This window comes from Danio rerio, chromosome 5 (genome assembly GCF_052040795.2).
Source record: "Danio rerio strain M-AB ecotype USA chromosome 5, GRCz13ab, whole genome shotgun sequence".
Classification (NCBI taxonomy): Eukaryota; Metazoa; Chordata; class Actinopteri; order Cypriniformes; family Danionidae; genus Danio; species Danio rerio.
Genome location: NC_141025.1, coordinates 68,798,834 through 68,823,827, shown reverse-complemented (window position 1 = coordinate 68,823,827; position 24,994 = coordinate 68,798,834). Strand labels below are relative to the sequence as shown.

At 34.7% G+C, this 24,994-nt stretch overlaps 2 protein-coding genes and 1 long non-coding RNA gene across 15 annotated transcripts in view; 2 read left to right on the top strand and 1 right to left on the bottom strand.

Annotated features, from left to right (window-relative positions):
- Positions 1-24,994, bottom strand: part of LOC147844457 (uncharacterized) — a 43,586-nt gene that overhangs the window by 4,210 nt on the left and 14,382 nt on the right. The window lies entirely within an intron of this gene.
- drl (draculin) lies at positions 1,862-11,733 on the top strand. 10 transcript variants are annotated; one of them, XM_087251210.1, is made up of 5 exons: positions 1,872-1,989; positions 7,002-7,112; positions 9,509-9,555; positions 9,919-9,982; positions 10,238-11,733. In XM_087251210.1, the coding sequence occupies exons 2-5, from the start codon at positions 7,055-7,057 to the stop codon at positions 11,299-11,301; spliced, it is 1,233 nt and encodes a 410-aa protein (XP_087107336.1). In that variant the 5' UTR covers positions 1,872-1,989; positions 7,002-7,054; the 3' UTR covers positions 11,302-11,733.
- drll.3 (draculin-like, tandem duplicate 3) lies at positions 17,769-24,990 on the top strand. Of its 2 annotated transcripts, XM_088651023.1 has the most exons (4): positions 17,769-17,903; positions 20,143-20,256; positions 22,540-23,081; positions 23,250-24,990. In XM_088651023.1, the coding sequence occupies exons 2-4, from the start codon at positions 20,172-20,174 to the stop codon at positions 24,432-24,434; spliced, it is 1,812 nt and encodes a 603-aa protein (XP_088507149.1). In that variant the 5' UTR covers positions 17,769-17,903; positions 20,143-20,171; the 3' UTR covers positions 24,435-24,990. The 2 variants fall into 2 exon arrangements, with proteins under 2 accessions (XP_088507149.1, XP_087110651.1); XM_087254525.1 differs by having other exon boundaries at positions 22,540-24,990.

Genomic DNA, 24,994 nt, shown 5'->3' with positions numbered 1-24,994 from the left:
GATAGATAGATAGATAGATAGATAGATAGATAGATAGATAGATAGATAGATAGATAGAAAGACAGATAGACAGATAGACAGATAGATAGATAGATAGATAGATAGATAGATAGATAGATAGATAGATAGATAGATAGATAGATAGATAGATAGATGGATAGATAGATAGATAGACAGATAGACAGATAGACAGATAGACAGATAGATAGATAGATAGATAGATAGATAGATAGATAGATAGATAGATAGATAGATAGATAGATAGATAGATAGATAGATAGAAAGACAGATAGACAGATAGACAGATAGACAGATAGACAGATAGACAGATAGATAGACAGATAGACAGATAGATAGATAGATAGATAGATAGATAGATAGATAGATAGATAGATAGATAGATAGATAGATAGATAGATAGATAGATAGAAAGACAGATAGACAGATAGACAGATAGATAGATAGATAGATAGACAGATAGACAGATAGACAGATAGACAGATAGATATATAGATAGATAGATAGATAGATAGATAGATAGATAGATAGATAGATAGATAGATAGATAGATAGATAGATAGATAGATAGATAGATAGATAGATAGAAAGACAGATAGACAGATAGACAGATAGATAGATAGATAGATAGACAGATAGACAGATAGACAGATAGACAGATAGACAGATAGATATATAGATAGATAGACAGATAGATAGATAGATAGATAGATAGATAGATAGATAGATAGATAGATAGATAGATAGATAGATAGATAGATAGATAGATAGATAGATAGATAGATAGATAGATAGATAGATAGATAGATAGATAGATAGATAGATAGATAGAAAGACAGATAGACAGATAGACAGATAGATAGATAGATAGACAGATAGACAGATAGACAGATAGACAGATAGACAGATAGACAGATAGATAGATAGACAGATAGACAGATAGACAGATGGATGGATGGATGGATGGATGGATGGATGGATGGATGGATGGATGGATGGATGGATGGATGGATGGATTGATTGATTGATTGATTTTTTAGATGTATTACATAAATCCCGGGGTATACCTTCAATCAAATAAAACAGGGGAGTAAATGTAGATCTAACGGCATAATTTTCATTATCTTAATCTTTACCCCTTGCCAAAATGCAAGTAGCTTCAGACATTCTAACCACTCATCTTTTAAACATGATTTCAGTCTTATTTGGCTTTGGTTGTGTTATATTTCATGGTGTTTTGGGCACATTTCTTATTATTACTCTAAGAACTGTATTTCAATGTATTTATCTAATGTTAGTACATATGAACCTTGAAATATAAAATTAATCTCCAAGAGAAATTTTCTAGTTCTTTAAAGCAATAGTTCGCCTAAATATTCAGATTCTGTCATCATTCACTCACCCTTCACTTATAGTTTATTTCTTCTGTTGAACACAAAACCGCTACATTCTATAAATTATGTTTGTTCAAACTACTTGTTTGTAAAAAGCTGAAACAACACAATTCTTGAGGTTTTTTTGTGACAACTTAATTGTTTTGTGTTCAATCCACTTAAATTAGTAAACATTGATTAACTTAATTCCATAATTCGAATGTCATTTATTTTACAGTGTATCCAGTGTAGCAGCTCAATGGTTACAAGTTTCCAACATTCTTCAAAATGTCTTCTTTTGGTTTCAACAACAAAAAAGAAACTCAGAAAGTTTGAAACAACCCAAGATTGAGTAAATGTAAATTTTTGGCACACTATCCCTTTAAGATTAGGAGTGGCCTTTTAACGGTTTGGGCTTGAGGGGGCTTTTCTTCAGGGGGCTATAAGAGCTTAAAAGCACTGATATGTGAAGAAACGAGTATCAGTAGGATGCAGACGGTTGATTGTGCAACTTCACTCTAACCGACTCACTCAAAACGCAGAATCAGTCAGTAAGGAACTGCTGTGTGTTGCTCAGAGACAATTCTGCATCTAAAATGTAAGTAACTTATTATTTCTTTTTCTGTATTGAACTGTTGTGTAAAATCAATGTCATGCTTTACACTTGTGCTAGAATAACAGCACTCTTGCTCATGTGTGATTGCTTAACTAATGTTTAGTGATTTTTTTAAACCTTAACCTTGTTATTTCTGACCTGCTTGTTGCTAAAGGGATAGTTCACCCAACAATGAAAAGTCATCATATATTCTCCCTCATATGGTTTTAACCTTTATAAGTTTCTTCCTTCTGTTAAACACAAAAGAAGATATTTTGAAGAATGCTGGCACCCCTGACTTCCATAGTTTGGACAGTTGTTCCATATTACGGACGTCAGTAGGTGCCAGCTAGCAGCTTTTTTGTGTATGCAGAAACAAGAAACTCAAACAGGCTTTGAACAAATGTAGTGTGCAGTAAATGATGGCAGAACTGTCCCTTTAATGAAACTGTGAGAGTTGAGAATCCATTACAGTGACAGTATGACAGTAATATTCATTGTATGGGTTATTTAAGGCAAAGCATGTTGCGACCTTTCAGACCCTTAATATTTTTAATTGGCATGTTTTAAGGCTATTTGGTGTCCTAATTATTGGCCATTTACTACATTTGTGTATAAATGAAAAGAAAAAAAAAATGAAAAGAAAAAATGACAAAATAGTGCCCAAATATATATACATTTGGGCACTAAAAATCAAGTAAACTCTTTGTGAAATGGCTTTTCTTGTGACTTTAGTAATGGCAAAACAAAAGTTTTAGTTACTGTTTGAAGCCGCTTATTTTAAAACATTCATTTTTTGTATTGTATAAAATGTATGAAAAGGGTTAAGCATGAAGTATGTGTTAGCTGTAAAATGACTAAAAGAGCTGTACACTGTAAAAAGCGTTTAGTTCATAAAAGTGAGTAAATCCGTTGAATTGTTATTTTTTTAAGTGTGTAAAGCTGTTGGAATTAATATCCTCCATCTCGTACAATTATAAATGCACATAGTTTATTAACTTAATTTTAGGGCTACAAGTTTACAGACTTTTTAAAGTAAAGAAAAACATAAAAAAACATACTTTTTAATGTGTAGTGGCTGTCATTGGAAATGTAGGTGTATAGTCTGATACTTTTAGATTTGTCTTATTGATTGCAGTATAGTTCAGTGCATTTTTTATTCATTAAAGATTTTCTTGAAAAAAATCATTTTTATTTACTTTACATTACCTTATCTTACTTTTATTACTTATACTTCAAAATTCAAAACTTTAAAACAGTTTAGGCATTTAAATTGAGCAAATACTGAGAGGGTGGGTTGGTTTTAAATGGGTGCTACTTGTATAAATTTATATATATATATATATATATATATATATATATATATATATATATATATATATATATATATATATATATATATATATATATATATATATATATATTATATAATATTTGCTTCACAAACCCTCTGGTGCTCCTTATCTGGGAACTACACAGGTGGTCTTGAACAGCCATTTTTATAGGGATTTGATGTAATATATAATATTTATGCAATAATTTTCTTGCCAATAACAATTAAATTTTTTGATAATTGTATTTATTTATTCATTTTTGTTATAGCAGTATTTTCAGTTAAAATAAGCCCTCTGGCACCCAAAATACCCATCTGGTTGCATAAAAAGAAATAATGTGTAATGACACTGTGTAACCAAAAGTTTTCAGTATTACTATCTTAATAAAACTGCTTGGGAATTCTCTAGTTGTTTAGACATTACTAAGAAATTGTGGATTTGAATATACATTTAAAATTTCTCTGTGCTTCAGTTGCACTATTTCATAAATGTGTGGGTGTCTATTTTACACTCTTGGTGCTTTATAGTGTCACTGCTGTGCAGTTTTTTTTAGCATCATGGTGAATAGTTTTGCAAACAAAATATTCTCTAAATGTTCATATTTTAACCTATTGCCAATTCATTTCCTATGGTGGTCATTTTTGACCCCTAAGACCACAAGTGTGACTATTTTTTTCACAACCACTTGCTCGAATCATGGCCTAGATTTTTTTATGTTCACATACTAAATGCCAAAAAGTCCCAGATCTTTAGTTCATTTAGAATAGGTCTCAAACTTAATTCCTGAAGGGCCACAGCTCTGCACAGTTTTGGTAGAATCAAACACAGCTGATCCAACTAATCAAAGTGTTCAAGACTACCATTCTGCGTACCAATTTGCATACTTATACTACACCCTAAAAGTATGGACATACCACTTCCTCGTTAACAGATCGGTATGATGCTTACTTATGAGCCCTGTTAATCATCCAGACATCAACCACATTTCTTTCATATTTAAATTCCTATTGGAGATGCATAGCAGGATAATCTCCCATTCACGAGTCTTCTATGCAGAGAAATTTTCTCAGGTCTTTGAGTACTGCATTTAGACATTAATGTCCAAACTTATGTTTAAATAAGTTTTTGTTGTTGCAGATGAAATATAACATGGTTTAAATATGTCCCAGTTGGCTAGATATTATTTAACAGTCATTCAAACAACTTAAACCTCTCTACTTCACGGTTGGTCCCGCACATCCACAAATTTTGTAGTTTATTTACACTTTTTACCCACGGTTTTAGTTCTAACCAAAATCACGTGCAGGGTAAAATGTTACACAAAGTTTTAAGGTATTTGCTCAGGGTTAACCACGGCATTCTTCGAGGTTTTCACCACAATATCAGCAGACGTCTTCCTGCCAATTATTGTAAAAGTTCGGCAAAATTTGGATGAGAAACACAGGAAAAAGTATTTTCTATTACAGTCAACATTTTTTTATTTGAAAAAAATAAATCTGTGAAAGTATGCAAGTAACAGCTAATATTATTGTGATTACCGTCTTCAAGGCTAAAATACACACAATGAATGCTAGCCAGTTTTGGGAAAACAACAAAATAATTGTTGAATTTTGGGTGTAATGTTGGGAACTTTTTAAAAAAAAATTTAATTACAGAAAATATTTTTTAATAGAAGAAAATAATTTTATTGCTCATAATATTTCAAATAAAGGCATTGTATAACAATAGATAATAATGCAAAGAAATACAAAAGTGTTTATTTAGTAGATAAATACTTAAATAAACCCACTGTGCTGTGTGGAATAAGAAGAAATTAGCTACTGAGGAAATACACAAAATAAAGTAAACTGAATTTAAATTAATTGAGTGAAATCTGACTTTTAGGCAACTGTTACAACCTGCCCCACAGGAGGGGTAAAAAGTAAAATTTTTATTACTGGCACATTTGGCAATACTGCACGAAAGATCCAGCGATCATACTTTCAGTGCTCATTTGTAGGAGAGGCTTGTTGGTAAAAAAATGGTTTGTCTAACACTACTTAGTTACTTTGTTCATTATCTGCCCAAAACCAAAAAGTGTTACTTTGTGACCCGCTCTCCCCTACAGTGGGCAATATTAGCGGTTAAAGAATGGACGCTTTTACACTTTGAATTTTACTGGAAATAATAAATCATCTGGAAACCTTTGGGCCTGGGCACGCTTACGTCATCGATGCTGCGCTGTTCAGTTAGGGCTCTTACTCGGCACAGTGGACATTTCTTCAGTTATATCGTTTTGTTGTTTGATATGCGGTGACACGCAGTCAGATATTTCGCAGAACAGATGAGCCACTTTTGAAGTAAGCCACTTTTGAAGTAAGCCACTTTCTCATAAACAATCATAAAGTCCTTGTGCTGCAGGAATTAGGAGGTTTGCTGAAGGTGCGCAGCTATCATGCAGTGAGGGGTTTGCGTCTTTAATAAACTACGACAGTTTGCGTTAATTGAACAGTAAGAATGATTAATAAATCCATATGAAACAGTTCCTTAAAAGTCACGTCTCGCTTTCAGTTTCAGGCTTAGGCGTGCTTTGCTCTCACACACAAGCGTACCGCACCAAAGCCCAAGTGAAGCGCGTTCAGGCACACCGCTTCCAACCATGCATGAGCCCGATTCAGCGCACTCACACTTCTCAAACGATCTGGGAAACGGGCCTGGGCATGGTTCGGATGGCATAGTGTGAGTACGCCCTAAAATGACAGAAGACTAAAGTAATTATATGTCTGATAATGTTATCTCTTAAGCTGCAGTCACACTAGAGTTTGAGCATGCGAAATTCTGTCGTACAGCACTGCAAAAAGGGGTGGGATCAAACAAGACGATTAGTTATTTAAGCAAGCGATCGGCCCATGTTTTAAATTTCTGTCCGAGAGGTAATGTTTTGATTCTCAATTGGTCTCACACAATCATGTGATGCGATTTCGCAGGTCAGAGTTCACCAAGCTAGAACTTTTCAATGCAGCGAAATGCGAAACTTGCTGCACGACCTTACATTTCTGTGCTGCCGCATTCACATGCGTATAAATGAAAGTCTAGGGAGAAAAGTGCAGTGTGACCGCAGCTTTAATCCTTATAAAGATACCATATTGCTGTTCAAATCAATTAATGGGATGCTCTCATATTTCCTGTGATTGGCTGTTCCGTGTCACACTTTCAGCTGCATGCAGTCCTGTGTTAATCACAAAGTCTGGGTTAACAGAGAATGTTTATAAAATGTTTATAAGCATTGTGAAACAACTTAACCTGATCTTAACCTGGCTGAATTTGTTTGATTTTTGTCAATCCAGAGTTTGTTCAACTCATTTTGTGCAACAGGCTTGTGATATTGCAGAATGTATTTTTCCCGAAGCTGCAGGGGGTTTAGTAGGTGGGTAAACACAAATCTCAATGTCAATAGGTGTTAAATCGGCAGGTCTGTTATCATTAAACAGCAGGGAACTTGACACTGCTCCAGTGATCTGTTTAAAGATTTGTTTAGTCAGTGTCTGGAAACAGTCTGAATCTGGTGGTTTAATTGTCTTTGGTTTTAATGTCCTCTTCGCAGATTGTAGGTTGACTGAGAGACATTTAGGTGTGATAAAGCTGTGATCTATGGCTTGTTGTTGTAAATTTCTTTGTTTAAACTTGATTTGTTTATTTCAGAACTACCACTCAACGATCCCAATTCACACTTGGAAATAGAGAAAAGCGTGAAGATGAAGAATACAACAAAACCCTGCAGAACAGAGCATCACAATGCTGAAGGACAAAGAGGTTGGTGTCTGTTCTTGATTCTTCATTAATGATGCTGAAGAGCGAAGACTATACATCAGTAACCCGAGTATATTTAGTGCCAGTCCACTTATTTGTCGCCCTGGTTTCCATTCATTATTCTCATTTTGATAATTAAGGTCTTTTTAAAAGCGAAGCACAGAAACAATGCATTCAGATAAACAGGTACATTTTCAGCAGATAAGTAATACAAATAAAAAGATTATATATTTCTGGATTCTGGATAATTATGCGATAGCAAAGATATTAAAGATTAGATTAAATATTGCTTGTTAACATTATTTAAAGCACTGTTTGTTAACAAACTAACAATGAACTTTATTGTCAAAAAATAACCTTAACAAATATAAATAAATATTTTAATAAATGTATTGTTCATTAGTTTTTCATGTTGGTAAATTGATTATCTAACATTGCTATAAATATACAACCCTAAATCAGAATAAAAAGTAGGACAGTATGAAAAACGCAAATAAAAAAAAGTTGTGCTTTTAAAATTTACTTTAACTTTATGTATTTTATTGCAGACAGCACAAAAGACATTATTTAATGTGTTCCTCGTGATTTTTATTCTTTTTTGTTTTTTTAAATAAACACATATTTTAATTTTGTTTCTTGCAACACGTTTCAAAAAAAAGTTGGAGCAGTAAATCATTCACTTTGTAATGTTGCCATTCCTTTTCACAACACATAGAAGATGGTTAGGGACTGAATACAACAAGTGATGAAGTGTTTCCGGTGTAATTTTGTCCCATTCTTCCTGCAAACAAGTCCTAAAGTAAGCAAGAGTACAGGGTCTTCGTTATCGCATTTTGCACTTCAAAATCAACCACATATTCTCTATTGGAGACAGGTCGGGACTGCAGGCAGGCCGGTCAAGTGCCTGTTTCCTCTTCCTTCGCAGCCAGGACTTTGTAATGTGTGCAGAACATGGTTTTGTATCTTGTTGAAACTGCATGAGTGTCCCTGAAAAAGATGTATTTTGAAGGCAGCATATTTTGCTCCTAAATCTCCATGCACTTCTCAGCATTAATGGTGCCTTTTACAGAAGTGCAAGTTACCACTGACACAACCCTATGCCTTTCTTTAGTGTAATAATTGATAATTTGATAAAACATACTTTAGTGACTCAAATATATGAACGCATTTAAAAGACATCTAATTTATTAATAAAATGTATACATTTTCAGTGTTTTGAAGGATATTTAGTGACAATTTTAGAGGGTACTGAAGGTCAAACTATACAAACTACGTGTCTAATTAATTTTTTTTAATTAAAAAGAAAAAAAATAGTCAGTTTGGGTTGGTCAAATGTATATTTTTATTTTATACATTTTTAATTATTAATATTTAAGAAAGATAATACTGAAAAAAGCCATTTCTTACAATTAAAGAGCTGAGAGCTGACCCCCTATACATCTTGTTTTGATGTCATTAAGGGGGTATAAAGCATTAATTAGGGGTGTCAATCCCCCCCAAACCCTCCTGTAATTTGCACCCTGCCTTTTTCCCAAAAAATACCTAAAATACTGACTCATCTAACCACAGTACACATTTTCATGGTGTGATGGTCCATCCCAGATACCTCCGACCCCAGAGAAGTTGACAGCACTTCGGGACACTGTTAACATAGGGATTTCTTTTGGCACAGTACAGTTTTAAATTGTATTTGTGGATGTAATTATGTATTGTGGTACTTAACAAAGGTTTGCCAAATTAGTCCTGAGCCCATGTGGTGATATTGCTTATAGATGAATGACGATTCTTCATGCAATGCCGTCTGAGGGATCAGAGATCACAGTAGTTCAGCTTAGGCTTGTGCCCTTATCTTTTACGCACTGAAATTCCTCCAGATTTCTTAAATCTTTTAATGAATTTATGCACTGTTTAGGTGAAATATTCTATCTTCCTATCTTTCTTTGAGGAACATTGTTTCAAAACATTTCAATAATTTTCTCACATATTTGTTGGCAAACTTGCGATCCTCGGCCCATCTTTGCTCCTAAAGGACTAGACCTTTCTTGGATGCAGCTTTTTTGAACCAAATCTTAATTACAATCACCTGTTGACATCACTTTGACCAATTGACCTGATTGTCAGCCCTAAATTGCTCCTGTCCCAACTTTTTTTGAAATGTGTTGCAGGTCTGCATGACAGGAAAGGATGTATATTTACAAATGACATAAAGTTGACCAGACAAAGCATAAAATATTTTGTATTCAGATTGTCTGCAATCAAATACAAGTCAAAGTAAATTTGGAAAGCACTACTTACTTTTTCAATTTGCATTTTCAATACTTTTCAGATTTGGGGTTTTATATTTATATCTATTTATAATATATATATTGCTAAACATTTGATCTCGTCCTACTTTTCAGATCGCATGGAGGGAAACAAGAAAGGAGAAACAAAGGCCAAAAAATCAGTCCCCTGCTCTCATTGCAAAAAACGATTCACACATAAAGCGCACCTTCAGGTTCACATGAGAGTTCACACTAGAGAGAAGCAGAAAGACAGAAACGCCATGGCAGAGAAGCTGCACACATGCGATCAGTGCGGGAAGAGTTTTCGATTAAAGGGAAGCCTTCAGAAACACTCGATTATTCACACCGGAGAAAAACCACACACTTGTGATCAATGTGGGAAGAGTTTTGCATTCAAAGTAAGTCTTAAACAGCACATGCTCATCCACACCGGAGAGAAGCCGCATGAGTGTGATCAATGTGGGAAGAGTTTTGCATTCAAAGTAAGTCTTAAACAGCACATGCTCATCCACATCGGAGAGAAGCTACATGAGTGTGATCAATGTGGGAAGAGTTTCCGAAAAAAAAGTGATGTAAAGATGCACATGAGCATTCACACCGGACTGAAGCCGTACCCATGTGAAGAGTGTGGAAAACTTTTTGCTCAAAAAACCCAGCTTCAGACGCACATGCTCATCCACAATGGAGAGAAGCCGTACCAATGCGATCAATGCGGGAAGAGTTTCAATCAAAAACCACACCTTAATGCTCACATGAACATCCACACCAGACTGAAGCCGTACCCGTGTGAGGAGTGCGGAAAGTTTTTTGCAAAAAAAATACAGCTTCAGGTGCACATGAAAGTCCACACTGGAGAGAAGCCGTATCGATGTGATCAATGTGGGAAATGTTTCCCATACAAACAAAGCCTTAAACTACACCTGGAAATCCATGCCAAGGGGAATCCATACAAGTGTGATGAGTGCGGGGAGAGTTTCAAAACCAGGTTACAATTCAGGAGCCACATGACACTCCACCCTGAATACAAGCCGTACAAATGTGATCAATGCGAGAAGAGTTACGGGAGAGAAGACCACCTTCAGAGACACATGAAGCTTCACACAGGGGAAAAGCACAAGTGTGAACACTGCGGAAAGAGTTTCCCGATGAGAGATTTGCTTAGGAGCCACTTAATGGTGCACAGCGAAGTGAAGCCGTACACATGTGATCAATGCGGAAAGGGTTTTACACTCAAAAAAAGCTATAATCAACACATGAATATTCACACTGGAGAGAGGCCGTACACATGCGATGAATGCGGGAAGGGTTTCCCTTATGAACAGAGTCTTAATCTGCACATGAGATTTCACAGAGGAGAAAAACCCTTCACTTGTGATCAATGCGGCCAGAGCTTCTCCCAGAAAGGAGGCTATAACATCCACATGAAAATCCACACTGGAGAAAAGCCGTATACCTGCGATCAGTGCGGGATGAGTTTCAGACATGGATCCTCTCTCAAATTACATATGACGCACCATACTGGAGAAAAACCATTTCACTGTGATCAATGTGATAAATGTTATAGTACGGCATTATTCCTGAAGAACCACATGAAAACTCATGATAAGGCTCAAATTTACTCATGTTTAACTTGTGGAAAGACTTTTAATCAGTTGAGGGGTTTGAGGTTGCATGAGAAAAGGCACAGCCTTACAAAGCCTTTTATGTGCTTTGATTGCGGAAAGTGCTACTTTACAGATACTGAGCTGAAACAGCATCTGCCAGTTCACTCTAATGAAAGACCTTACATGTGTTCACTCTGTTATAAGAGTTTCCCCAGAATGGGAAGCTTGATAGTTCATGAGAAGACCCATAATGGAGAGAAACCCGATTCCCGCACTGGAAGTAAAAAGAGCCAGGATGAGTGAGAGCATAATGAAACATCTTTATTAAATATGTTTGCTTTTTGATATAAACTTTATCATGAAGCTTGTTTGTTTTAAGGTCAGGTATTCTGTGACACTATTACTCGGGGATAGTTTATAGTCTTTTATTGAAGTAGTTGTTTACAAAATGTTCTTGTCAATTAACTTTGTAACTTGCTAACAATTATATTCCTTTTCTTTTAACTTTTAAATGTTATGAATCTTTCTCAATTGTTTTAACTGTTTTTATAGGCTTATATATTCTCTTTAGCTTATATATTCTGTTTAGTATATATTGAATTCCCTCTTTTTGTGCTTTTTTTAATTCAACATTAAGAATTTTACAGAAACAACTTGATAATGCCAGTCAATAACAGTTTAAGAAATGCATCTAACTTGTATCTTAGAAAAAGAATAAAGTTCTTAAACACCTAATATTGGTTTGTGACAGTCTTTAAAGTTGAAAACTTCTTATGTTTAGGCCTGTCACAATAGGGATTTCTTGTTGTGCGATATATAGCAATGGAGATATTATTGTCATTTTGAGATGATTTTATGCCACTGATTGTGTAATGATTATATAACAGAATAATGCAAATAGTCATAAACACTTTAAAATGCTTATCTTTTTAACGTTTTTTAGATTCCATAATTTAATAAAAAGTCCCATTATTTATTGAATGTCCAATTATGTAAACGCCCAATTATAAACTTTGACACTGGTCAGAACGTCAATGTAAATGTAAATTGCCTTCAACGTTTTTTGTGAATTTGTAAATATATATTGCAATGGCAAAAATGATTGAGGTCTTCTCCAAGTATTGCACGACAAGTCAACATATTGATTATTGTGACAGGCCAACTTATGTTAACTTATATATGCAGTCGAAGGACAGTCCATACAGACTAAGGGCATATTCACACTATGTACAGTTGCCTTGAACCGGGCCAAAGGATGCTTTTCCCTCATCCTTTTTCCCTTGACAGTCTGCACTCACATTACATTCGGGCCTGGGCATGCTTACGTCGTCGATGATGAGCTGTCCAGTAAGCGCTTTTACTTAGCACAGAGGAGATTTCTTTAGTTATATCAGTTTAGTGGTTTGAGATGTAGTGACAGGCTGACGAATATTTCACAGAACAGTTTAGCCACTTTTGACATTCATAAAGTTGTGCTGCAGGTATTAGGTTTCCTGAAGGTGCAGCTGTCGTGCAGTGAGGGGTTTGCATCGTTAATAATCTACGACAGTTTGCGCTCATTGAACAGTAAGAATGATTAATAAACACATATAAAAACAGTCCCTCAAAAGTCACGTCTCGCTTTTAGTTTCGGGCTCAGGCATGTTTTGCACTTACACACAAGTGTACTGCCACAAAGCCCAAGTGAACCGAGCTCTGGAACACCTCTTCCAACCGGGCCAGGACCAGCCAAGTGAACCATGCCTGAGCCCGATTTAGAGCATTCACACTTTACAAACGATCAGGGAAACGAGCCTGGGCACGGTTCGGATAGCATAGTGTGAATACGCTCTAAGTGACAAAGCATCCCTAAAGACAATTATGAACAAAATCACTCAATGAATGAATGAATGAATGAATGAATGAATGAATGAATGAATGAAAAATACTTTCCTTAATCTGGGTAGTTCAAGACTAAGTTTGCCATCTGGACAAAAAAAAAAAAAAAGAGTACACAATTCATCAAGGTTAAGTGATTGAAAAACAACTCTTTGCCAAAAAAATGGCCACCCATATAGAAAATATATGGGAAATACTAAAATTCTCCAAATAAAAATGTAGAAATTCCACACAATGCAGATACATATTTTACCCAAGTGCACATTTGAACCTATACAACATGCTCCTATATCAAACACTCTCTCACACACACTGTAAATAAATATGATCAATTATTCATGACAACATTTGTTTTTAGTTCATTGTAACTTTATTAACAAAGTTAATCATGTTCCAACCTAATTTTATAAGTTACACAAGCTGTATTAAGTCAGTTTAACATAATATAAGGTCAATGTAGGGGCAGCATGGTGGTGCAGTGAGTAGCACAATCGCCTCACATCAAGAAGGTCGCTTGCCACTGCTGGGTCAGGTGCATGGCATTTCTGTGTAGAGTGTGCATGTTCTCCCGTGTTTCCTCCGGGTGCTCTGATTTCTCCAACAAGTCCAAAAACATGTGGTATATGTGAGTTGGGTAAGCTAAATTGTCCGTATGTGTGTGAATGAGAGTGTATGGGTGTTTCCCAGTGATGGGTTGCAGCTGGAAGGGCATACGCTGCGTATAACATGTGCTGGATTGGTTGGCGGTTCATTGCGCTGTGGCAACCCCAGATTAATAAAGAAACTAAGAAAATGAATGAATGAAGTTCAATGTACTCATAAGGTTCATTTGATTTAGCTTAAATTTTTAAAGCAACCAGGATTTTTTTACAGTGCACACACACACACACACACACACACACACAAGCAGCACACTGCACACACACTGCAGGTAGTTTTACTCCCCAGGAAGCAAAGAATTTTGGCCTAGATTTGGCATAAATCTGGCACAGCAGGTATTCATGCGGCACTGGCATACAGCACGTGAGCCACACATGGCCCTGGCTTGGCAGAGGTGGCATCGTCTTTAAGGCAGCACACAATACTTAGGCCAGATGTGAAATGTAGTATTTGGCTCAGATGTCAATAATTGATATGTGGGCCATGTAAGTTTGGACTATCTTGACCCGCATTTAAAATACATTTTTACTGTTTTCAAATAAAGAAAAAAATTCTACCCATCAGATCGCTTCGAGAAAAAACGCAATGCTTCATGGGTTTATCAATTTCATTGCAGTTGGGATGCACCAACATGTGGCCCAGTTATGGGTTACTATCTTGGCGCAGATAGGATCCATGCTTGGCCATTGTCTGGTATTCAGACTTGGTCTGGTCATGTACCGTAATTCAAAGCATGTGGGCCAAGAAAAAGCTGACTGTGTGGGCCAGAGCTGGGCAAGAGAAATTTAGCTTTGTGGGTCTTGCTGAATTAAATATTAGCCATAAAAATAAGTATATTTCTACACAAACATCCAACAGAATAATTATGCCAAATGATTTTTTAAAATTATTTAATAATTTCATTATCTAAATGGTTTGAGGCTGCTATTTATGTTTGTCACTTGACCAACCAAAAATAAGGACTTAATTTAACAGTGCTGAGCCCTCTGAGTCTAGCTCCATTATTTGTCCCATATGAAATGAATTGGCATACTAAAATTAAATTCATCAATCGTAATTGTAGCAATTACAGGCCTGAACTAATCGACAGCTAAGTGGTAAATAGCTATCACAGGGTCTGACCAAGAAGTAAAAAAATCCAGAATCCAATGGTCCAGAATTTGTCGCATACATGAGCCCATTTGTCTTATTTTGACTGCTATGCCAACATAAACTGTGAAAATAATGCATCTAAAGGGCCAGCACAGTTCGCAGTGGGTAACACAATTGCCTCACAGCAAGAAAGGGGTTCTAGCCTCAGCTAGGTCAGTTGGCATTTCTGTGTGGAGTTTGCATGTTCTTGTCGTGTTCGTGTGGGTTTCCTCCGGGTGCTCTGGTTTCCCCCACAAGTCCAAAGAGGTACAGGTGAATTGGGTAAGCTAAATTGGCCTTGGTGTATGTGTGTGAATGAGAATGTATGGGTGTTTCCCAGTACCGGGATGCAGCTGGAAGGTAATTCACTGTGTAAAACATGTGCTGGATAAGTTGGCGGTTTATTCCGCTGTGGCGATCCTTGATGAACAAAGGGACAAAGCTGAAAAGAAAATTAATGAATTGTGTGTGTGTGTGTGTGTGTGTGTGTGTGTGTGTGTGTGTGTGTGTGTGTGTGTGTGTGTGTGTGTGTGTGTGTGTGTCTTCTGCAGTAAAGATGCCTCACAAAAAGAGAAAAGGCATAATTAAAGTAATAAAGGTCTGTAAAACTTTTCTAACCCTATAGTTATTAATATGTGAAAGTTTTTAGCTTTTAAAATGGTCTGTTTCTATTTAAAGTCTTCAGAGTCACAGCATTTGCTGCCTTATCAGTTTGGAAGCATTAATATTTAAGAATCAGCAAGGAATGTGTCACTGCTCTAGCAACTCCATGCAAATGTCAACCTTGTTATGAAAAAAATAAAGTTTTTACCAAAATAGAGAATGCGTTTTTACAGTTTTGTGGTGTAGGCTTGTATTTTACAGTATTTTAATTTAAAATACTCAAGTCTGTGTTTTTAAACTATTATATTTGATTTACCAAAGTCACACAAGTGCAATTTCACATCAGTCTCATCCATAACGGAGATACGTCACATTCATAACGGAGATTTTTCCCTCATAAATGCAAAAATGTCAAATAAAATAAAATCAATTGTGTTTGTTTAACAGTGAGCCGACTCTTATCCATTAGATTAGCATTGTTTCTTTTGGGTTGTGCAGTTTAATTCACAGAATTTCTACAAAGTATGATGTATACTGTAAACTCGCAGACTATTTTGTTTTTACAGTTTACATTTACAGATTGATATTTTTCTGGTCCCATAACTCTGTGGTTAGTTGTTTTGGAAAATTTAAATAGTCGTTTCAAAATAATGTTAACATATACTTTATATGTGAATTTATGTTCTAAGTTTTACTGCAAATGTCACATCCATAATGCTGGAATGGCTCATTGATATTTTAGGCATCTGAAGTCTTTTTAAAGTCTTGTTCCATGTGGCCCTTTTGTATATTTTGAGCACCTCTGCCCTGCCCTGATGGACACAAAGGATTTTAAATCCTAATTGCTCTCTTAATGATCAGCCATTAATACTGTATTTGTGTATGAATGAGACAAAAAGACTTTGGATATATTCTGAAGATTGTGTTTATTTAGCTTTTGGAGGTTTTAATGGTGGTTTTAGTAATGATAAGACTCAATTTTTATTTAGTTTGAATCCAATTATTTAAAGACATTCATTAAATCACACATGTTAAAATATACAAAGGAAAATCAAGAATTTAACGCTAAAGGTCTAGCGATTAGTATGAATAACACAGTATTTCACTGTAATATGATGAACTGTATTTTGTGTAGGACAGTTTTGCAATATGTTACTGTATTTTGAAGTTGGACTGTAAAAATGACTGTATTTTACATTAAAGATATACAATACAATACTGTAAACACAAATGAGCTATTCCAGCGTTATAGATGTGACATTTGAAGTAAAACTCAAAACATAAATTCACATAGTAAGTATGTTAACATTATATTGAAACATCTGTTTATATTTTCCAGAACAACTGACCATAAAAGTTATAAGATCTGAAAAATGTCAATCTGTAACATGTTTTGTATTTTGAATGAGGAAAATAAACACAAAAAAAAACGTGTCATGGATGTGACCAAAAAAGAGTTTGCAGTATACCGCATACTTTGTAGAAATTCTGTGAATTAGACTGAACAAACCCAAAAGAAACAATGCTAATAATAATGCTGATTGATTTTATTTATTTTAATATTTTTACATTTATGAGGAAAAAGTGTTGTTCTGACTGTGACGTCTCTCCGTTATGGATGTGACTGATGTGACTTTGGTAAATCAAATATAATAGTTTGAAAACATTAACTGATACATTTTTGAGTAATTCTAAAGTACTGTAAAATACTTGCTTACACAAAAAAACTTAAGAGACGTTTTTTTTTGGTGAAAACTTAATTTTTTTCATGGCAAGGTTGACATTTGCATGGAATTGCTCATATACAGCAAGATAAATGGTGCAGTAAATATGAATACAGTACTTTTGCAGAAATTAATTTACAGTAAGGTACTGGTGAACTGCTGTCAGTAAATTACTCCGGATTCTACAGGAATTTGTTAACAGTGTAGTGTTTAAAAAAATGATACTTCACATAAATATTGTTGTGTCCTTTTGGGACTTTCTTTAAAATGAGATGTTGCATTTCAAGGGTTTATCCCTTAAATAAATTCAATATTTAGTCATCATTTACTCACTTTTTACTCATTCCAAACTTGTTTATGTTTATTTCTGTTGTTGAACACATTTACATTTAGTCATTTTATGGCTTTTATCCAAAGCAACTTACAAATGAGGACAAGGAAGCAATTTACACAAAAATGATTTCTTCCCTCTTTGTGATGGAACCACGAGGCGACGTTCATTCACAGAACACAAGTTTCTGGAGGGCACATAAATCTGCAGAAAAGATGATATTTTGATTATCTAATGAATTATAATTGTTACTGGTTTTCAACATTCTTCAAAATATCTTCTTTTGTTTAAAAGTAGAACGAAACTCAGAAAGGCCTGAGTAATTTTTCATTTTTGGGTGAACTATCCATTTAAGATTAGGTGTGGCATTGAAGGGGGTGCAATTGGATGTGGGGGGAGGGGCGTTAAGAGCTTTAAAAGTGTTGCTCTGTGAAGGACCGAGTATCAGTAGTATGCAGACTTTGGGGATGCATCATTGAAACCTTCATCCTAATTGATTCACTCATCGCAGAATTATTGAGGAAGGAACTGCTGTGTGTTGCTCAGAGATCCACAACAGACAAATTTGTGTCTAAAATGTAAGTATTTTATTATTGCCTTTTTGTGTTTTGAACTGTTGTGTAAAATCAACGTCATACTTTACACTTCTGCTAGAATAACAGAGCTCTTGCTCATGTAGTGTTTTGGTGGCATTTTTTTTAAACCTAAACTATGTTCTTTCTGACATGCTTATTATATTGTAAGGATAGTTCCCCCTAATTATATTTTTACCTCCTTATTTATTTTCCTTCATGCATTTAATATGTTTAGTGTTTAAAAGAGGATATTTTGGAGAAGTGGGTGCCAGCTAACAGCATTTTCAAAATATCTTCTGTTATGTTCAACAGTATAACTCAAATGGGTTTTGAAGTGAACCATGAGTAAATGACGGCAGTGTTAAAACTTTTGGTTAACCATCCCTTTAATAAAACAGTGAGGAAATAAGAATCCACTATCTGACAGTGTTGTTTATTGTCTAAATTGGAGATGTCCAAACTAAGGCCTGCGGGCCAAGGTTGGCCCATGGCAACCTTTGATTTAACCTGCCATCCCATCTGAGAAAAGAGGGAAAATGATGGGGATGGTTTTGGGATTGTCAAATTAAATTTATGTAACCTATTCTCTGTTTGTTTCACTGTTAAAAGCTAAATTAAATGGTGTAAATTAATCAGATTTTGTTTAAAATGTCACCTGATAATGCAGAGACTTTGGTGAGAAAAGGCAGATTCTGCTTGACTAGTGTGTTCAGCAATAAACGTCTATGTGTTTTAAATGTGATTGTTTATGCTATTGCATTGAGTTATCATTTAAAAAGTAGATTTATAGTAATGTTTGTGATTTATTTTGAAATATTATTAAATAAATTAGTAAATTAAATTAAATTAATTATTAACTTCAAATAAATTAATTACCTGTGGCAACTTTAATGTAAAATAGTTTGATATATTTACCTCCAGCCCATGGCTCTCAATGATATATATATATATATATATATATATATATATATATATATATATATATATATATATATATATATATATATATATATATATATATATTTTTTTTTTCTTTTTTTTTTTCATACTAAAAGTTTGGGCACCCCTGGTCTAAATTATTTAAGCAAAAGCATGGTGCAAAAGCTTCTAATGTTTCTTTCTTGATTTGACAATCCTTCAGACCTTTTTTTTCCCTAAATTAGCACATTTTTAAGGTTAATTGCTGTCTTAATTATCAGCTATCAGTACTGTATTTGTGTTTGAATGAAACTAAAGAGTGACAAAATATAAAAGAACCAAAAACAGATGATTTGGGAGATAAAAAAAACAACTTTGTTAAACGGCTTTTAAAAAATCTAATGACAACACAAACATTTATTTCCTGCATGAAACCACTTATTTAAAGACATTGATTAAACACTATTTTAAAATTTACAAAAAAAGTATACATTATGTAGAAGCTGTAAACAATAACTGAAATAGCTTAAACTAAAAATGTATTTAAGTAAGTGAGAATAAACGTATTGTAACTTGGAACTAATAAGTTAACATAACTTATGTTTTCACAATTAAGTAAGGTTCATTATAATGTAGGGAAAATACTTTTTTGTTCTATCATCATTTTTGAAACCTGTCTTTTTTCCTGTCTTATCGATTGCAGAACAGTTCTGGGTGTCTTTGGCACATTATTCTTATTTTAATTATTGTTATTAAATATTTTCTAGAGTTCATGTTTCAGCTTAACCCGTAGTACCAGAAGTATAAAACCTAAGCAACCTCTAAAAACCCTTAAAAAAAATTCTTAAGTGATTTTTTGGATGTACTGAGACTGTGAGAGCTGGGTTATTTAGTCTGGAGTTTGAGATGATTGTATGGAACTTATTGAACTTTTCTAATAAGTTTGTCCCAGTTTATTTCAGTTCTGTGCTGAACGCATCTGTTTGCCTGAAACTGCAGGGGGTTCAGTAGGTGGACAAATGCAAATGTCAAAGACTTGATGACGACAGATGTTAGATCAAAGGTTTGTTATCATCAAGTCTTGTAATTTGGCTTTTTATCTTGGGGAATGTCAGAGCATTTAAAACCCACAGGGAACTTGGCTCCAGTAATCCTTTTGTGTTGGTCAGCGTCTGGAAAAAAAAACACCGTCTGAAATTGGTGTCCTGTTGTTTTCAGTTTAACGTGCTCTTCACAGATCATAGGGCTGAGGGTGATGGAGGGGAGATCAGCTGTGACAAATGCAAATGTTTTTGTTTTAAACTTGTTCATTTCTTTTTGGCAGAATTACCATTCAACGATCACAATTCACACATGGAAATAGAGGAAAGCGAGAACATGAAGGATACAACAGAACCCTGCAGAACAGAGCATTGTGATGATACTGAAGGACAAAGAGGTTGGTAAACCAAGTATATTTTTTAGTGCCAGTCAACTTTTCCAGCAGCTCTGTTTTCCTGTACATAGAGTTTTAAAAAGTCTTTGATTAAACCAAAGCAGAGAAAAAAACATGAGTATAAGATTGTGTACTGAAGATACAATCCAGTGAAGCATAGTAGAAGACGCAGTTGAGTCCAAAATCAATAAATGAACTATTTATTTACATGTGCTGGTTGTTTCTCGGTTTATTTTAATCTATGCACACTGTATACATACTGAAAATATTGATGTATTTGAAAGTGTTTAGTGTAGATATTTTTCATAGATCTGCTACTACTGTAAAAATGCTGGGTGGTCCCACAGAATTAATTTGTGTTGGGACAACATAGAGGCATATAGTTAACTTATTATTTTTGACAAATTTAAGTGGATTTAACATAAAACTATTAGGTTGTTGCAAGAAAACCTTAAGAATTGGGTTGTTTCAGCACATTTTAAATAAGTAGTTTGAACAAATGGCAGTCATTTTTGGAGTGAATGAATGTGCAAGATTCTGGCATTCAAAGCAATATTAATTTAGTTTTTTTGACATGCATATTTTGATATTACCTTTAATGAAGTTAGTGACCAAATTTCTTCAATCTCACTATTGGACAGTGTTTTGAAAAGTCACTTCAAAAAAGTGATTAGTTACTTATTACACAATTGAAACTGTATTTAAATTACCTTTTAAATTACTTTGTCTGTAAAATCATTTAAGTAATAAGTAATTTATTAATTACTTGACTCCGTACTACTCTTCAAAAAATGCTGAAACTACATAGAGAAATTAAGTTAATGTATTAGTGTTCACAGATATAAGTCTATTGAACATAAAATGTTTAAGTTGTCCCAAAAAGACTTGAGAATTGTGTTGTTTCAGCTCATTGTAAATAAGTTTCAACAAATAGCAAATGTCATTTTTTTGAGTTTACTTAAAATCCTTTTAAAATCCCTAAATGGAGTTGAAGTCAGAATTATTATCCCCTCTTTGATTTTTTTTCTTTTTAAAATATTTTCCAAATAAATATTTTCACAGTATTTCTGATGATATTTTTTCTTCTGGAGAAAGTTTGATTTTGTTTTATTTCGGCTAGAATAAAAGCAGTTTTAATTTGTTTATGAACCATTTTAGGGTCAAAATTATAATCCCCTTTAAGCTATACATTTTTTCACTAGTCTACAGAACAAACCATCATTATACAATAATTGCCTAATTACCCTTACTTGCCTAGTTAACTAAATTAACCTAGTTAAGTCTTTAAATGTCACTTTAAGCTGTATAGAAGTGTCTTGAAAAATATCTAGTAAAATATTATGTACTGTCATCATGGCAAAGATCAAATAAATCAGTTATTATATATATATATTTTTTTTTTCTTTTTTTCTCTCTCCAAAAAATAAATCTAAAATAAATTTTTAAAAATTCTATTTATTATCATGGACTAATTGCTCATACAATTATTTGTTTTCTTATGCATGTGCAGTTGTCTTGATAAAAGTGAGCACCTTTATTTTGAAAAATCGAATTCCACCACACTGTAAAACCAAACAGTCAACTTTATCAAATGAAATGAGTGTGGTTAACTCAAAATTGACTGAAAGTTAATTCTACTCATTTGAATAGAATTTTGAACTCAGTGTTGAAGGTAATGAGTTAATTAAATACCTCATTACTTCAACTTAAATCTTTTAGTTGTTTAACTTAAATGGTTTTTAGCAATCGGTTTTCTCAAACATTTTGAGTTGCTTTAACTTATTGGGGTTTACAGTACTCTTTTGGTTTGAGTTCTCTTCATTTATTGCGTTTTACTGTGCTCAAATTAGTTTGTTTACTCAAATAGAGTAAGTTTACAGTACTCATTAGAATTAGTTTTTAAACTCAATTGGTTTGTTGCAATCTGGTTCCTCAAATCGTTTTTTATTTGGTTTTATAGTGTACAAAATACTATTACTCAGGATTTTTTCTTCATACAAAACTGTTGAAAGTATGTACAGTAAATGTCCTAAAAATAAAAAGTAAACCTTTACTTTACTTTTTCAGTTGAAATGTAATTTAGTTAACTAATTACAACCAACACTGCTCCCGGGTAATTATGTGATGGCAAAGAAACTGAAGAGTAGACAGCAGGATGTCAATTTACCAACCCTAACTTAAGAATAACCTCATATTGGCAGATCATTCAGCATAATGCTGTTGTTACTTTGACATTAAGGAAAATAATAAAAATATATTTTTTTTTTATCTCATCATATTTTTCAGATCACATGGAGGGAAACAAGGAAGGAGATTCAGAAGCCAAAAAATCAGTCGCCTGTTTCCATTGCAAAAAACGATTCACATGTAAAGCGCACCTTCAGGTTCACATGAGAGTCCATAATAAAAAGAAGCAGAAAGACAGAAAAGCCACGGCAGAGAAGCTGCACACATGCGATAAATCTGGGAAAAGTTTTGCATATAAAAGCAGCCTTAAGAAACACATGATCAACCACAGTGAAGAAAAGAAACACACATGTGATCAATGTGGGAAGAGTTTTCCATTTAAAGTATACCTTGAACAGCACATGCTCATCCACACCGGAGAGACGCCGCATGAGTGTGATCAATGTGGGAAGAGTTTCCGAAGCAAAGGAGAGGTAAAGATACACATGCTCATCCACACTGGAGAGAAGCCGCATGAGTGTGATCAATGTGGGAAGAGTTTCCGAAGCAAAGGAGAGGTAAAGATACACATGCTCATCCACACTGGAGAGAAGCCGCATGAGTGTGATCAATGCGGGAAGAGTTTCCGAAGCAAAGGAGAGGTAAAGATACACATGCTCATCCACACCAGAAAGAAGCCGCATGAGTGTGATCAATGTGGGAAGAGTTTCCGAAGCAAAGGAGAGGTAAAGCAGCACATGAGCATCCACACCGGACTGAAGCCGTACCCATGTGAAGAGTGTGGAAAACTTTTTGCTCAAAAAACCCAGCTTCAGACGCACATGCTCATCCACACCGGACTGAAGCCGTACAAATGTGAAGAGTGTGGAAAGTTTTTTGCTCAAAAAAACAATCTTCAGGTGCACATGAAAGTCCACACTGGAGAGAAGCCATATCGATGTGATCAATGTGGGAAATGTTTCCCATACAAACAAAGCCTTAAACTACACCTGGAAATCCATGCCAAGGGGAATCCGTACACGTGTGATGAGTGCGGGAAGAGTTTCAAAACCTGTTTACAATTCAGGAGCCACATGACACTCCACCCTGAATACAAGCCGTACAAATGTGATCAATGCGAGAAGAGTTACGGGAGAGAAGACCACCTTCAGAGACACATGAAGCTTCACACAGGGGAAAAGCCGCACAAGTGCGAACACTGCGGAAAGAGTTTCCCGATGAGAGATTTGCTTAGGAGCCACTTAATGGTGCACAGAGAAGTAAAGCCGTACACATGTGATCAATGCGGAAAGGGTTTTACACTCAAAAAATGCTATAATGAACACATGAATATTCACACTGGAGAGAGGCCGTACACATGCGATCAATGCGGGAAGGGTTTCCCTTATGAACAGAGTCTTAATCTGCACATGAGATTTCACCGAGGAGAAAAACCCTTCACTTGTGATCAATGCGGCCAGAGCTTCTCCCAGAAAGGAGCCTATAACATCCACATGAAAATCCACACTGGAGAAAAGTCGTATACCTGCGATCAGTGCGGGATGAGTTTCAGACATGGATCCTCTCTCAAATTACATATGACGCACCATACTGGAGAAAAACCATTTCACTGTGATCAATGTGATAAATGTTATAGTACGGCATTATTCCTGAAGAACCACATGAAAACTCATAATAAGGATCAAATTTACTCATGTTTAACTTGTGGAAAGACTTTTAATCAGTTGGGGTGTCTGAGGATGCATGAGAAAAGACACACCCTGGTGAAGCCTTTTATGTGCTTTGATTGCGGAAAGTGCTACTTTACAGATACAGAGCTGAAACAGCATCTGCCAGTTCACTCTAATGAAAGACCTTACATGTGTTCACTCTGTTTTAAGAGTTTCAGCCGAATGGACAGCTTGAAAAAACATGAGAAGACCCATAACAGGAAAATACAGAACCACCACCATGATAAGGGAGAGCATGACCAAACGTCTTTATTAAAGGGATAGTTCATACAAAATTTTAAATTCTGCCATTTACTTTCACTTCACTTGTTTCAAACCTGTTTGACTTAATTTCTTCTGTTCAAAACAAGACATTTTAAAAAATGTTGAAAACCTGTAACCATTGACTTCCATAGTATTTGTTTTTCCTACTATAAAAGGTTTTCAGCGTTCCTGAAAATGATTTGTTGTTAAAGACAGACACTCATAGAGGTTATATAAGTAGTTAGTAAACTGTCATTTTTAAATCAACTAAGCCTTTAATATATTTGCTTTTAAATATAAAACTGGCTTTGTTTTCATGAATTTCTTGACAGCTCTTTGGGATAATTGTCAATTGTGCCCGGTTAACAATTCTCTGCTTTTTATTTTAACTTTTGAATGTGAGAGATCTTTCTCATTTGTTTTATCTGGTTTTTAATATGCTTCGATTGTTGAACTCAGTTTTTATTGTCTGTTTTATTTTAGATCAAGAATAAACAGCTGTATAATGTGAATAAGAAGCAGATTTAGAAAATCATGCAACTTGTATCTCAGGTTAAGAATAAAGTTCTTAAAAGCCTAAC